Source organism: Aotus nancymaae, unplaced genomic scaffold, assembly GCF_030222135.1.
Source record: "Aotus nancymaae isolate 86718 unplaced genomic scaffold, 86718_ANA_hifiasm-v0.15.2.pri h1tg000008l, whole genome shotgun sequence".
NCBI lineage: Eukaryota > Metazoa > Chordata > Mammalia > Primates > Aotidae > Aotus > Aotus nancymaae.
Genome location: NW_026988419.1, coordinates 4,180,066 through 4,195,264, shown reverse-complemented (window position 1 = coordinate 4,195,264; position 15,199 = coordinate 4,180,066). Strand labels below are relative to the sequence as shown.

At 41.5% G+C, this 15,199-nt stretch overlaps 1 protein-coding gene across 1 annotated transcript in view; it reads right to left on the bottom strand.

Moving 5' to 3' along the window:
- Positions 1–15,199, bottom strand: part of SP110 (SP110 nuclear body protein) — a 57,756-nt gene that overhangs the window by 11,155 nt on the left and 31,402 nt on the right. The window contains exons 15-17 of the mRNA XM_064372914.1: positions 9,261–9,410; positions 869–967; positions 236–378 (exon numbers count right to left, since the gene is read on the bottom strand). Coding sequence (XP_064228984.1) covers positions 236–378; positions 869–967; positions 9,261–9,410 — 392 coding nt within the window. The remainder of the gene's footprint in view (positions 1–235; positions 379–868; positions 968–9,260; positions 9,411–15,199) is intronic.

Sequence of the window (15,199 nt, the reverse complement as noted above, 5' to 3'; positions counted from 1 at the left end):
TTTTTAGCTTCTTACATCTCTCTTGACCTCACACCCCTTTGCCTGCATTTAAAGTTCTCCACCATCAGGAACAATCTGTGCCCCTAACTTTGTCACCTACATTTGAACATTTAGCTCCTTATAAATCATGCTGTTGAATCCTAATGGGAGCTTTTCACATTTCTGCTGTTAAAAGTTCCACTTCTCCTTCAAGGATTTGAACCCGTCACCTATCTGTCCCTTGTCACGATACTACCTTCAGCAGCTGTAATAGGGGCTTTCCTCCGCAACGTACACTCCGTTTCCAGTTCTTTGTGCATCTTCCTTTTCCTTCAATTTCAAATTCTTTTGGTGTGAGCCAAGCTCCCTTCTCATTCTGAATGCACTTCGTTGAGGATCCTGTAAGAAAAAGACAGCCCGTTTTTGGATCTACCCCCATCCTCTGCGAATTCACCCCAAACCTCTGAACTCCTCCTAATTGTGGCCTTCTACCCTTCCGGGTCAAGCGAGACTTCCCCGATGAGGTGGAAATAGTAGCAGGGGAGTCTGGATACCTCTTCTGTTAGACTGAAGGCAGCCCTAAAGCCTGACTGAGTGGTGAGGGGGTGGGACAGAATTCGCATTCATGTGGTACCTACATGCAGCAAGGACATGGCTGTCACTACCGCAGAGGTCCATAGGTGACTTCCAGGTGGCAGTGAAATGGTCTGGTTGCTGGAAATATCATGACGTGTAAGGGTTTGGAAATTCCTTCCAAGGAAGCGTTTCTTCTTCTGCAGCCTAGCTAGCAGGGTCCATTTCCTGATCAACTACACACACAGGTATTTTCCTCCCTTCTAGTGATTCCTTCATCTAGGGACTCCAAAGAGCAGAAGACCAAGGAACTCACCGTGTTTCATTTTTGCCTTATATAAAATCCCTTTTGCCTCACCACAGGTCACAGGGAGCTCAGACCGGTGAAAATCCACAGCGTCACTTTTGGGTTTTTCTGAAAGAAGAGAACAGTTTCATGTTATTCAGTCTTCACTCCATCTTCCTTTTGAAATCTCCCCTCCACGAATTCCAGTCATGCACAGGGTATTGGAGAACATTCTCTGGTTAGTTTGCAGGAAATCTTCCATCTCCAGTGGCAGATAAGCTATGTGTACATGGCAGATTAGCTATGTGTACACAGTGACCTGTAATAAATCACCACCACCACCGCCATCAACCCTACAGCAAACAGAACATTTCAGTAGAACATACAGGGCTTCTTCAGTGAATGTGTCTCAACTTGCAAGCTGACGTGCATCACCTAATCGGCTTCTCTTCTACAAGCATCCTGCTGATCTCTCTGTGCTGATGGAAGTTGCCTACTAAATATTTCTTTGCATTCATTTTGCCAGAGGGGAAAAAAAATCTTCATTTATAATCTTATTTCCTGATTCAAATGAAGACTTGGGCGAGTGAGGTGGCTGGCGCTGAGGGGATGGTGTCAGTCTTCATTATTTGCTGTTTCTTTTCATTCTATTGCTTCCCTGTTGCTTCCCCGATGAATAAAAGAAAACCCTGGAGAGCACTGAACGAATTTCCCAGTTGCTCATGGAGAGGTCTGGCAACTCAGAACCCCTGGGTAGAAATCGGGGGTTTAGATTCAGGAGAAGCAGTTGTAAGAGGTTTTAAAATGAGTATCAGTAATTCCTGCTGCCTTCTCCTCCATCCTCACTGTGGGTGAATTCATGAAAGAGAGACAGCAGGGACTGTTTCTCTGGGGAGAAATGAAGGGGCTGTCTGTGTCTTATGTTGAGTTACAGAGGATGTTACACCTAAAATGAGTCTAGGAGAACATCTGGTCCACCTCTCTCCCTTGCCTCAAACAGTTATTGAAAGAGCTAAAGGAAAACAAATGACAAAACAAGAACATTGATGGAAAGAGGAAGGAACAGTGTCAGTGGCGAAGAAGTCATTCATTTCTCTGGAAAGATACAAGGCAGATAGTCAGACTGAGAGAGGAGGGACCCCTGAGGGGTGAGGATGTGACTCCTCCAAAGAGTCCCACAGGATGCCCGGCCTCATAGGAGCCAGGACTGGCAGCAAGGCCAGGCATGGGGGTGGAGGGTAGGGGTGTGGGAACTTAGGGTGGGAAAAACTTGGCTTCAACAGCCAGCCCTCTAGCATAGAGTGGCCAGCTCCACCATTTGTCTCTAGACTCTACTCAGTAAATATGGCACAGCAGATGAGAGCATGGCCTCAGGAGCCAGACTCCCGGGGTGGGGGTGGGAGGGGCTTGTAATCCTGGCTCTGCAACTTACTAGAAGGATTACCTAAATGTGCATTACTGTTATCAAATTGGAGTGGGGAATTTGCTGCCGCAGGTTCCTAATGTGAGTGAAAGGCAGAACTCCAGGTGACTCTGGACCACTACTGCAAACCTTGAGGGAGATTAGCACAGCTATGGGGTTCTACAGTTCTCTGTCTCCACACAAATGTCTTCTCTAATCCCCTGTAGTGAATATAGATTTAGGGAACATGAATGTCCCCAAAGCATCTGCAAGCAGATGACGGAGCAGGGGGTGGCTTTGGGGGCCACAGGTAGCAAGCTGACGTGCAGAATCATGGACACGAGCATCAGTCCCTTCCTCCAGTGGAGGCAGGTCATCAAGTGAGGTGAGGCCTTTACACTTCCAAAGCCAACTGCCCCATGCCTGAGGGCAGCTTTCTGGCCTGTTCCCAATAGTTCTGAGTTTGGCTCAGTCTCACCTACTCATCTCAGCAACCAGGCCTTGATGGATGGAACCCTGCAGCAGCCGTGGATTCAGATCCCCATTAGGAAGTGTGAGCAAACAACGAGGAGCCTGCTGTGAAAAGCGAGCAAGTAGAGAACAGAGAGCTCAGGGAAAGGAAAAGCAAGGTGGAGAAAATTAAGAAGAAAAGCCTACTCGAGACGAGGAATAGCAGCATGGCAAAAAACAAATTCATAATCCAGAAGACTAACTCCAGGAATTCCTACGGAACGTAGGGAGGAAGCACGAGGTGGAAGTGATGCATGGAAAGACCACAGGCCTGGGGAGCGATTGGGAGCTCTATGACGTATGCATGAGGGGTCTGGGGAGGCGATGGCAGGGCTGGAGATGGGGTGCTGGGAGGAAAAGCGATAGTCATGTCGTCTAGCCTCACAGCAACGTGTAAGAACGAGAAGGTAATGACTGTCCCCATTTTATAGATAAGCGACTTGGGCTCAGATATGGAGAGAGAATTGCTGGTGGTCACCACACTACATGGGGTGGAGCTGGCATTGGAATTTAGATATGCCAGACCCCGTATCTAGCGCTCTTTCCACATCATTAGAAATGCCGCGAGACTCCACATCATACGAGCAACAACAGCACAGACGCTCTGCGTTTAGTGAGAAGTTACAGACAGAAGCAGCTGATGCTGAGGGACAACTGTCAACGTTTGCTGGGGCTCCTGCCTCCACCAGTGTTTCACAAAAAGACGACGTGGCATCTGGGTTCATCTATATTTTTAGTGTAAAGAAAAAAGGGCTTGAAATTGGAACACACAGATTGATTTTAGCTCATTCAAGTCACCCTTTCATCGAATCTGTAAAATGGGCTGATACTCACTTATTATGGGAATTAAATGGCAAAATGTAGATCAAAGTGCTTTGCTAACTGTGAATTAATGTATACTTTTATATGGTTATCAAGAACTCTGCATAAGGTTGTACGGGTTGTGCACTGAGCAAGGTTGTATAGGTTGTGACCTTTAAGGGGTGCTTTGATTCATATTAGAAACACAATCAGGTTACATGCTTAGTACAACAATCTTCCAGCAGAGGGCAGAAAAGGGTTTGTTTTCAAGAATTGGCTCTGACAGATGAGGTAGTGAATTGTGGAAGGGGCACCTTTTTCTAACCCAGCATGAATCAGATGGGTCCAGGTACTGGTATTCATGCTTGGTGAAGAAGTACAGCTGTGTGAGGCATGGGAGCTGGACATACAGCAATGGGCAAGACCCATCCACTTACTGACCTCATGTGACTTTCATGCAGTGAACAGGCTGTGCACAGATCGTTTGTTACAGTTGAGATAAGCACCATGAAGATAAAATGCAGGTCTCTACAAGGGCGTGTCATGGAGACCTGCCCCCACCTGCGGGACAGAGGATGCTTCCCTGTGGAAATGACATTTAAGGTGAAGTCTGAGGGCAGAGGTCTAATATCCAGAATACACAAGGAACTTAAACAAATTTACAAGAAAAAAACAACCCACCCCTTTAAAAAGTGGGCAAAGGACATGAACAGACACTTCTCAAAAGAAGACATTTATGTGGCTGACAAACACATGAAAAAAAGCTCCACATTACTGAGCATTAGAGAAATTCAAATCAAAACCACAATGAGATACCATCTCTCTCCAGTCAGAATGGCGATTATTAAAAAGTTCAGAAACAACAAATGCTGATGAGGCTGTGGAGAAATAGGAACATTTCTATACTGTTTATGGGAATGTAAAGTAGTTCAACCATTGTGAAAGACCTTGTAGCAATTCCTCAAAGACCTAGAAACAGAAATACCATTTGGCCCAGCAAGCAATCCCATTACTGGGTATATACCCAAAGGAATAGAAATCATTCTATTATAAAGATACATGCATGTGTATGTTCACTGCAGCACTATTCACAATAGCAAAGGCATGGACTCAACCTAAATATCCATTAATTATAGACTAGATAAAGAGTATGTGGTACCTATACACCACGGAATACTACGCAGCCATAAAAAGGAACAAAGTCACGTCCTTTGCAGGGGCATAGGTAGAGCTGGAAGCCATTATCCTCAGCAAACTAATCAGGAACAGAAAACTACACACCGTATGTTCTCACTTATAGGTGGGAGTTAAACAATGAGAACACATGGACACAGGGAGGGGAACAGCACACACCAGGGCCTGTTGGAGGAGCAGGAGGGAGAGCACCGGGATAAATAGCTAATGCATGCTGGGCTCAATACCTAAGGGATTGGCTGATAGCTGCAGCAAATCACCATGGCACACATTTACCTGTGTAACAACCTGCACATCCTGCACATGTAGCCTGGAACTTAAAATAGTTTTTTTAAAAGGTGAGATCTGAGGGTATATAGCAAAGAGAGGGAGAAGGATAGGGGGATTAGCTTTGGGGTGGGGTGGGTGAGTGGGAAGGCCTATGTGAGGAGGCCCTGAGCAGGAATGAGGGAGGAACATTCAGTGTCTGATGGCCTATGCCGTGAGGAATCAGGTTGGTGTAACCTTAGGGACGCGGGTAGGGGGTGGTTTATGGGTGTTGGTGACATCCTGTGTCTTGAGCTGGGTGCTGGGTATGTGGGTGCTTTTTCTGGGTGTGTGAATCCACCAAGCTGTACTCTTAGGATCCATGCATTTTCTGCAAGCACATACGCCAGTGCTACTCAATGCTCCAACCTACGATGTGACGGGGCTTGATCAGAATCAAGGCACTGCTGTCTCCACTGAGGAGTCTTGCTATGAAAACAGTGTGCTTAGCATCACAGTTGGTTTACACGCTCCTTATCCTTGTAGACCTGCAACCAACAGGTTTGTAGCAGGTACCAGTCTGGGGACCCCACCTTGGATAGCACCTATTATACTTCAATAATGAATAAAACGGGCCGACGTGGCTGCAAAGGGAGAGAGGTGACAAGAAATGCTGCTGAAGAAGTGAGGTATAAAATAGAAGAAAAATGAATGCAAGAAGAGGAGCAGGAGGGAGAGGACAGAGATGCAAAGAGGCCTGAGGGTGCAGAGAGGCTGAAGCAAGCCCGGGTTCCCAATCAACGCAGGCAAAGGAGCGAGAACACTGTCAGGCTGTGCTTGCATAAGGGCTTCTTTTAATTTCTAGAATGGAGGATGTAGAAGTTTATTTTAGAACTTGACTTGTGGGTTTAGTGATCATCCTTAATCATTTTTGGGTCTTTGTATAGCTCTGTGTTAAAGAATCCTTCCAAGTATGGAAATAGCCACCAGGCACAAGGCGGTGGGTTAGGCTGGCAGCACTTCTGATGCGCCCAAATTCAGCTGGTACCCATGAGGGTGGAGAACAACCTCGGAGGAGAAGGACAAGGACAGTGGAAGAAAGGAGAGAGGAGAAGGGGAAGGTGGGTGGAGGCTTCAGCAGCGGCCAAGGCTCTGGGGAGCCCAAGGGGGAGGCGTTGCGGCTTGCCTGCTTACTTCGTTGGCGAATGTTTTTCTGAAATCTCCTTTTTGAACTTGAACAGATATCTTTTTCCCTTTTCTTTTCTAAAAACAGAATAATCACTTATAGCTACAAACATAGATTAATAAGCCCCATATGTTAACAATTTTAAAGTACTTTTTCCTGCTTTTTCTACCAGTTTGGAGAGACAAGTTACATATGAGTTGTTTTGAAAGGACTTCCTTGTAGCATTGACTGAGGAAATACAGCAAGCTCATGTTAATAGGCAGGAAAGCTAAAACTATTACAGAAGCCAAGTTTCCACTAATTAATATATGTCCATACATTTACTGCAAGTACTAGAATGAAGGGATATGTAGGAGGCCCCCCTTATCCACAGGGCATATGTTGCAAGTCCTCCAGTGGATGCCTGAAACCATGGGTAGCGCCCAGTCCTGCAGACGCTATGTTTCTTCAATCCGACAACCAAGACAGCTACTGAATGACTGATGGGTGGGCTGCGTATACAGCAGGACACACTGGACAAAGGGATGATTCACATCCCCGAGTGGGATATAGCAAGATGGTGCCAGACTTTGTACACTACCCACAACAGTGCGCAATTTTTAACTTATAAATTGTTTATTTCTGAAACTTTCCATTTAATATTTTCAAACTGCAGTTGACTTCAGGTAACTGAAATCATGGAACACAAAACCACTCATAAGGGTGGGCTACTGTATGGCCTTATAAATATCACATAGGGGCCGGGCATGGTGGCTTACAGCTGTAATCCCAGCACTTTGGAAGGCCGAGATGGGCACATCATCTGAGGTCAGGAGTTCGAGACCAGCCTGGCCAAAATGGTGAGACCCCGTCTCTTCTAAGAATAAAAAATTAGCCAGGTGTGGTGGCACGCCAGTAGCCCAGCTACTCAGGAGGCTGAAGCAGGAGAATTGCTTGAACCCGGGAGGCAGAGGTTGCAGTTAGCCGAGATGGTGCCACTGCACTCTAGCCTGGGTGATAGAGTGAGACTCCATCTCAATCAATCAGTCAATCAATAAATAAATATCACATAGGCAGGGCTTTTTAAGGAGGAAGTAACGGGCATAGAACAGTGGTTAACACTGGGTGATTCTGCTCTCAGGGGATATCTGGCAATGTTTGGAAATCTTTTTGTTTGTCAGGACTGGGAAGCAGGTGCCACTGGCATCTAATGGATGGAGGCCAGGGATGTTGCCAAACATCCCATGACACACAGGACAGCCTCTGAAGCTAATAATTATTCGGTCCAAAATGTCAACAATGCCAAAATTGAGAAACTCTGGCATACACCACGCTGCTACAGGTAAACTGATTTGTGTCTCTAAATAAGAAAATGGTTCCACAACCAAAAGCTTCTTAAGTTCAAAGACAGAAGCAAAATAAGAAACACTGCAATCATTATAGCAAAGGGTTAATTACCCTAACTGATTAAACAAAAAATGACTAGTCCTATACAAAAATATGCAAATTCAAATAGGTGACCCTTGAAAGAAAATTTTCAATGTCAATTTTTTTAAAAAAAAAACAGGTAAATTGGTAAAGATAGGCTAGGTAATGCTGTGGTAATTCATGATCTTCCCAAATCTCAGTGGTTTATTACAGGTGTCAGCAAACTATGGTTGGCTGGTGCAATGGCTCATGCCTATAATCCCAGCACTTCAGGAGGTTGAGGTGAGTGGATCACGAAGTCAGGAGTTCAAGACCAGCTTGGGCAAGATGGTGAAACCCCATCTCTACTAAAAATACAAAACATTAGCTGGGTGTGGTGGTAGGTGCCTGTAATCCCAGCTACTAGGGAGGCTGAGGCAGGGAACTACTTGAACCTGGGAGGGGGAGGTTGCAGTGAGTCGAGATTACGCCACTGCACTCCAGCCTGGGCGACAGAGCGAGACTCTGTCTCAAAAACAAACAAACAAACAAGCAAACAAAAAAACAAACAAACAAACAAACCAAACTATGGTCTAAGGGCTAAATTGGTCTACTGTCTGCTTATATAAATAAAGTTTTATTGGAATACAGCCATGCCCATTTGTTTATGTATTTGCCCCTGGCTGCTGTCATGGTACAAAGGCAGAATTGAGTAGCTGCATCTTCTGGTCCTTTTTGGAAAAAGTTTGCCAAGCTCTGATTTACAACAACAAAAGTTTACTTCTCTCTCATGCTGTTGGTTCATCATAAATTAGACGAGGCTCAGCCCTACATCACTGACACTCACGGCTCCTGGAGACAGAGCAGCCTCTGTCTAGAACATCCCTGGTCTTGGGCAGAGAGAAAGAAGACAAATAGACTCTGAAAGCCTTGGCCTGAAAGTGGCTCTCTAACTTCAGTCCACATTTCTTTGGCTAAGTTATCACACTGGCATTCCTGAGTCCACAGGGCAGGGCTGTGAACTTCTGAGGAGGTGGGGCCCTGGAACACTGTGGAACCATAATACAACCTACCACAGCATTTGATCACCTGCCTAGTGCAAAGAAACTCAAAGGGAAACACCAGTGAAATATCACTCTTCACCTTTGTCAGTCATCATAGAAACATCTTGTTATTTCTAGTGTTGGTGAAGGTGGAGGGAAAGGGTGTCTATATCATGTTAAAGGGGTATAAACAGATAATTTAGGCAATTTGACAACAAATATGTGCTAATTTAAATATGCAAACTTGACCAAGCTGCTACAGTTCTAGAAATGAACCATTAAAAAATAATCCTACAAATGTGTCCACTTTGAGGATTGGTACCACTTCCAAGATGAGGTTGGCCAGAATCAGAAAGGAGTCTCCCAAACTCTAGAGAGTTGTGATGACTCTAATAATAGAAATAAAAACAGCACACACTGTGGGGAGTGGTCACGTAAATCCACATGGCAAAGCCAAGGCAAACTGCACTCCAAGAACATTTCTTCCAACAACCACTGTCACGGCAACAGATCCGTGCTGTCTTCACGTCCCTCTTGTCTGTACGTCTCGCTCCTTCTGCTATTGACTTTACATCTCTATCTGGCCCCGTACGTGCTCCAAGAGACCCTCCCACATTGAGTTATTCAAATAGCAGATTCCATCATTAGCCTTACCTTCCGATCTGGACTTTCGGGTACATTTAATTCTTGCCTTTTGGACCCTCGTCATGACCTTTGAGTTCCAGGTTGAGTCGTCTTTCCTTTGAGTCACCTTATCCACCACTTGGAGCTTCTCTTGGACGTCACGCCCAGGTGAGGCTGCCCCTGCACCAAATAGTGACTTGTGAATAGTTGAGTGAGCTCCCTTCTCATGTTCCCAGCCTCTACCCTTTCAGGAGCTTTATCTTGCCATTTCTCTACAATTTTCGCTTTTCTTGTATGTGTCTTTCTTCTCCCCCAGATTCACAATACTTCCTATTTCTCTTTTTCAAGTCCTCATTTTGTCTATTAATTACAGGTGTATCAATTAGAATGCAAGCTCCACTGGTGTAGGGATTTGTGTCTGTCTTGCTCACTGCTGAGTTCCCAGGACCTAGGACAGATACCTGGCCCACACCTTACACTCAGTCTATCCTTGCTGAATGAATGTATAATGGCACTACATTTTTGAAGATGTTAAATGTATTTTTCTTTTTAATTTTTATTTCAATAGCTTTTGGGGTACAATTAGTTTTTGGTTACATGGATGAATTCTATAGTGGCGAAGTCTGAGACTTCAGTGCGGTCTTCATCTGGCTAGTGTACATTGTACCCAATATATCATTTTTTTAATCCTTCCTCCTCCCTTCCTCCTGAGTCTCCATAATCCATTATATCACTTCGAGTATTATATATCTTAGTACTGTATGTCTTCGAGTACTAATATCTTAGCTCCGACTTATAAGTGAAAACATACAGTATTTGGTTTTCCATTCCATTACTTCACTTAGAATAATGGCCTCCAGCTCCATCTAAGTTGCTGCAAAAGACATTATTTCATTCTTTTTTATGGCTGAGTAGTACACCATGGTGTATATATACTACATTTTCTTTACACATTCATTGGTCAGTGGGCACTAAGGTTAGTTCCGTATCTCTACAATTGTAAATTACGTAGCAATAAACATAAGTGTACAGGTGTCTTTGTTATATAATGACTTCTTTTCCTTGGGGTTGATACCTAGTAGTGGGGTTGCTGGATTGAATGGCAGATCTACCTTTAGTTCTTTAAGAAATCTCCATACTGTTTTTCATAGAGGTTTTACTAATTTGCACTCCCACCAGCCATGTATAAACATTCTTTTTTCACCACATCTATGTCAATGTCTATTTTTTTTTTGACTTTTTAATAATGGCCATTTTTATAGGAGTAAGGTGGTATCTCATTGTGGTTTTAATTTGCATTTCCCTGATAATTAGTGATGTTGAGCATTTTCTCAGATGTCTGTTGGCCACTTGTATACCTGCTTTTGAAATATGTCTATTTATGTCATTTGTCCACTTTTCAATGTTTGTTTTTCTGTAATGTTTGAGTTTCTTGTAGATTCTGGGTTTTAGTTCTTTGTTGGATACATAATTTGTAAATATTTTCTCCCATTCTGTGGGTTGTCTGTTTACTTGGATGATTATTTTCTTTGCTACAAAGAAGCTTTTCAGTTTAATTAAGTCCTATTTATTTATTTTTGTTTTTGTTGCATTTGATTTTGGGGTCTCAGTCACAAATTCTTTGCCTAGGCCAATGTCCAGAATAATATTTCCTAGGTTTTCCTATAGAATTTTTCTGGTTTCAGGTCTTAAGTTTAAATTTTTGATCCATCTTGAGATGATTTTTGTATAAGGTGAGAAATAGGGATCCAGTGTTATTCTTCTACATGTAGCTAGCCAGTTTTCCCAGCACCATTTATTAAATAGAGTGTCATTTCCCCAATTTATGTTTTTGCATGCTTTGCCGAAGATCAGTTGGTTGTAAGTATTTGGCTTTATTTCTGAGTTCTGTTCCATTGGTCTATCTATCTCCTTTTATAACAGTATCATGCCATTTTGGTAACTAGAGCCTTGTAGTATAATTTTAAGTCTGGTAATGTGATGCCTCCAGATTTGCTCTTTTTGCTTAGTATTGCTTTGGCTATGCAGGCTCTTTTTTGGTTCCATACGAATTTTAAGACTGTTTTTTTCTAATTCTGTGAAAAATGATGTTGGTATTTTGATAAGAATTGCATTCAATCTGTAGATTGCCTTGGGTAGTGTGAACGTTTTCGTGTTGATTCTTCCAATCCGTAAGCATGGGATGTGTTTCCACATGTTTGTGTCATCTATGATTTATTTCAGCAGTGTTTTGTAGCTCTCTCTGTAGAGATCTTTCATCTCCTTGGATAAGTATATTCCTAGGTATTTTATTTTATTTTGTTGAAGTTGTTGTAAAAGGGATTGAATTCTTGATTTGATTCTCAGCTTGGTCACTGTTGGTGTATAGCAGTGCTAATTTGTGTACATTTGATTTTGTAACCTGAGACTGTACTGAATTCATTTATCAAATCTAGGAGTCTTCTGAAGGAATATTTAGGGTTTTCTAGGTATATGATCATATCATCAGTGAACAGTGATACTTTGACTTCTTTTCCAATTTAGGTGTCATTTATTTCTTTCTCTTGTCTGATTGTTCTGGCTAGGATACCTAGTACTATGCTGAATAGAAGTGGTAAAAGTGGGCATCCTTGTCTTGTTTCAGTTCTCAGGGGGAGTGCGTTAGACTTTACCCATTTATTATAATGTTGGCTGTGGGTTTGTCATATATGGCTTTTATAACTTTGAGGTAAGCCCCTTCTATGCCTGGTTTGTTGAGGATCTTTATCTAAAGGGATACTGGATTTTATCAAATGGTTTTTCTGTATCTATTGAAATGATCTATGGTTTTTAATTCTGTTTTTGTGATGTACCACATTTATTGACTTGCATGTGTTAAATCATCCCTAAATCCCTGGGATTAAATCCACTTGATCATGGTGTATTACATTTTTGATGGGCTGCTGGATTAAGGTAGCTAGCATTTTGTTGAGGATTTTTACATCTACGTTCATCTGGTCTGTTGTTTCTTTGCCATGTACTTTCCTGGTTTTGACATCAGGGTGATATTGGAGTTACAGAATGACTTAGAGAAGATTCCCTCTTAATCTTTTGGAATACTTTCAGTAGTATTGGCACCAATTCTTCTTTGAATGTCTGGTAGAATTCAGCTGTGAATGCATCTAGCTCTGGGCTTTTTTTGTTGGCATTTTAAAAATTGCTGATTCAATTTCACTGCTTGTTACTGGTCTGTTTATGGTTTCTATTTATTCCTCATTTAATCCAGGAGGGATGTATGTTTCCAGGAAATAAGTAAGACAAGAGAAGAATTGAAGGAGATAGAGGCACGAAAAACCCTCCAAAAATCAACGAATCTAGGAGTTGTTTTTTTTTAAATTAACAACATAGACCTCTAGCCAAATTAATAAAGAAGAAGAGAGAGAAGAATGAAACAGACACAATAAAAATAATAAAGGGGATTTCATCAATGATTCCATAGAAATACAAACTACCATCAGAGAATACTATAAACACCTCTATACAAATAAACTAGAAAATCTAGAAGAAATGGATAAATTCCTGAACACATACATCCTATCAAGACTAAACCAGGAAGAAGTTGAATCCCTGAATAGAAATAACAAGCTCTGAAATTGAGGCGGTAATTAATAGCCTACCAACCAAAAAAAGCCCAGGACTGGATGGATTCACAGCTGAATTTTATCAGAAATACAAAGAGGAGCTGGTACCATTCCTTCTGAAGCTATTCCAAACAATTGATAAAGAGGGACTCCTCCTTAACTCATTTTATGAAGCCAGCATCATCCTGATACCAAAACTGGGAAGAGACACACACAAAAAAGAAAATTTTAGGCCAATATCCCTGATGAACATCGATAAGAAAATCCTCAATAAAATACTGGCAAACCAAATCCAGCAGCACATCAAAAAACGTATCCACCATGATCACATCGGTTTCATTTTTGGGATGCAAGGCTGGTTCAACATATGCAAATTAATAAGAGTAACCAATCACATAGACAGAACCAAAGACAAAAACTACATGATTATCTTGATAGATGCAGAAAAGGCCTTTGATAAAATTCAACATCCCTTCATGTTAAAAACTCTCAATAAACTAGGTACTGATAGAACATATCTCAAAATAATAACAGCTATTTATGACAAACTCACAGCCAATATCATACTGAATGGGCAAAAGCTGGTAGCATCCCTTTTGAAAACTGGTACAAGACAAGGATGCCCTCTCTCATGACTCCTCTTCAACATAGTATTAGAAGTTCTGGCTAGGGTAACCAGGCAAGAGAAAGAAATAAAGAGTATTCGAATAGGAAGCGAGGAAGTCAAGTTGTCTCTGTTTGTAGATGAAATAATTATATATTTAGAAAACCCCATAATCTCAGTCCAAAAACTTCTTGAACTAATAATCAACTTTAGCAAAGTCTCAGGATACAAAAACAATGTGTAAAAATCACAATCATTCTTTTACTCCAACAATAGGCAAGCAGAGAACCAAATCATGGTGAACTCCCATTCACAAGTACTACAAAGAGAATAAAATACTTAGGAATACAGCTAACAGAGGATGTGAATGACCTCTTCAAGGAGAACTACAAATCACTGCTCAAGGATATAACAGAGGACACAAACAAATGGAAAAACATTCCACCTTCATGGATAGGAAGAATCAATATAATGAAAATGACTATACTGCCCAAAGTAATTTATAGATTCAATGCTATTCCCATCAAACTATAATTTCAATTTCTAAAAATTTATTGAGACTTGTTTTGTGGCCTATCATATGGTCTATCTTGGAGAACGTTCCATGTGCTGATGAGAAGAATGTAATCTTCTGTAAATATCTATTAGATCCATTTGTTCTAGAGTGTAGTTTACATCTATTGTTTCTTTGTTGACTTTCTGTCTCAATGATCTCTCTGGTGCTGACAGTGGAATACTGAAGCTCCCCACTATTATTGTGCTATTGTCTATCTCTTTTCTTTAGGTTTAGTAGTAAATGTCTTAAGAATCTGGGAGCTCCAGTGTTAGCTACATATAAATTTAGGCTTGTAATATCTTCCCGTTGGATTCATCCTTTTATCATTATATAATGACCTTCTTTGTCTTTTTTTTTTTTGTTTTAACTGTTGTTGCTTTAAAGTCTATTTTATCTGATATGAGAAAAGCTACTCATGTTTGCCTTTGGTTTCCATCTGCATGGAATATCTTTTTCCACCCTTATACCTCGAGTTTATATAAGTCCTTATGTGTTAAGTGAGTCTCTTGAAGATAGCAGATATTTGGTTTGTAATTTTGTATCCACTCTGCCAATCTGTATCTTTTAAGTGGAACATTTAGGCCCATTTATGTTGAACATTAATATCAAGATGTGAGATATTGTTCCAGTCATCATGTTAATTGTTACCTACTTTGTTTTATTCATTGTGTTATTGTTTTATAGACCTTATGAGTTTTATGCTTTCAAGAGTTTCTATTCTGGTGCCTATCAATCTTTTGTTTCAAGACTTAGAACTCCTTTTGGCATTTCCCATAAAGCTGGTCTGGTAGTGACAAATTCCCTCAGCATTTGTTTGTCTGAAAATGACTTTATTTCTCCTTCTTTCATAAAACTTAGTTTTGCCAGATACAAAATTCTTGGCTGAGAGTTATTCTGTTTAAGGAGGCTAATGATAAGACTCCAGTCCCTTCTAGCTTGTAAGGTTTCTTCTGAGGAAGTATGTATTTTTCATCCTTGCAAATAGTAAAGATTTCCCTATTACATCAATACATTTCAGGGAAAGGGCAGATGCTGGCTAGAAATGAAAAGCCACTGCTCGGTTGAGGCCATTTTGGCAAGCTTAGACAAAATCTTGAAGCATGGTATTGGTTGAGAGCAAAGAGAAATTTGTAAATTCCAAAAATTACCTGTACATATCAAAAGAAAAGCTTGAAGGTCTGAATGTCAAGTTCTCCTATAAGTCATCAGT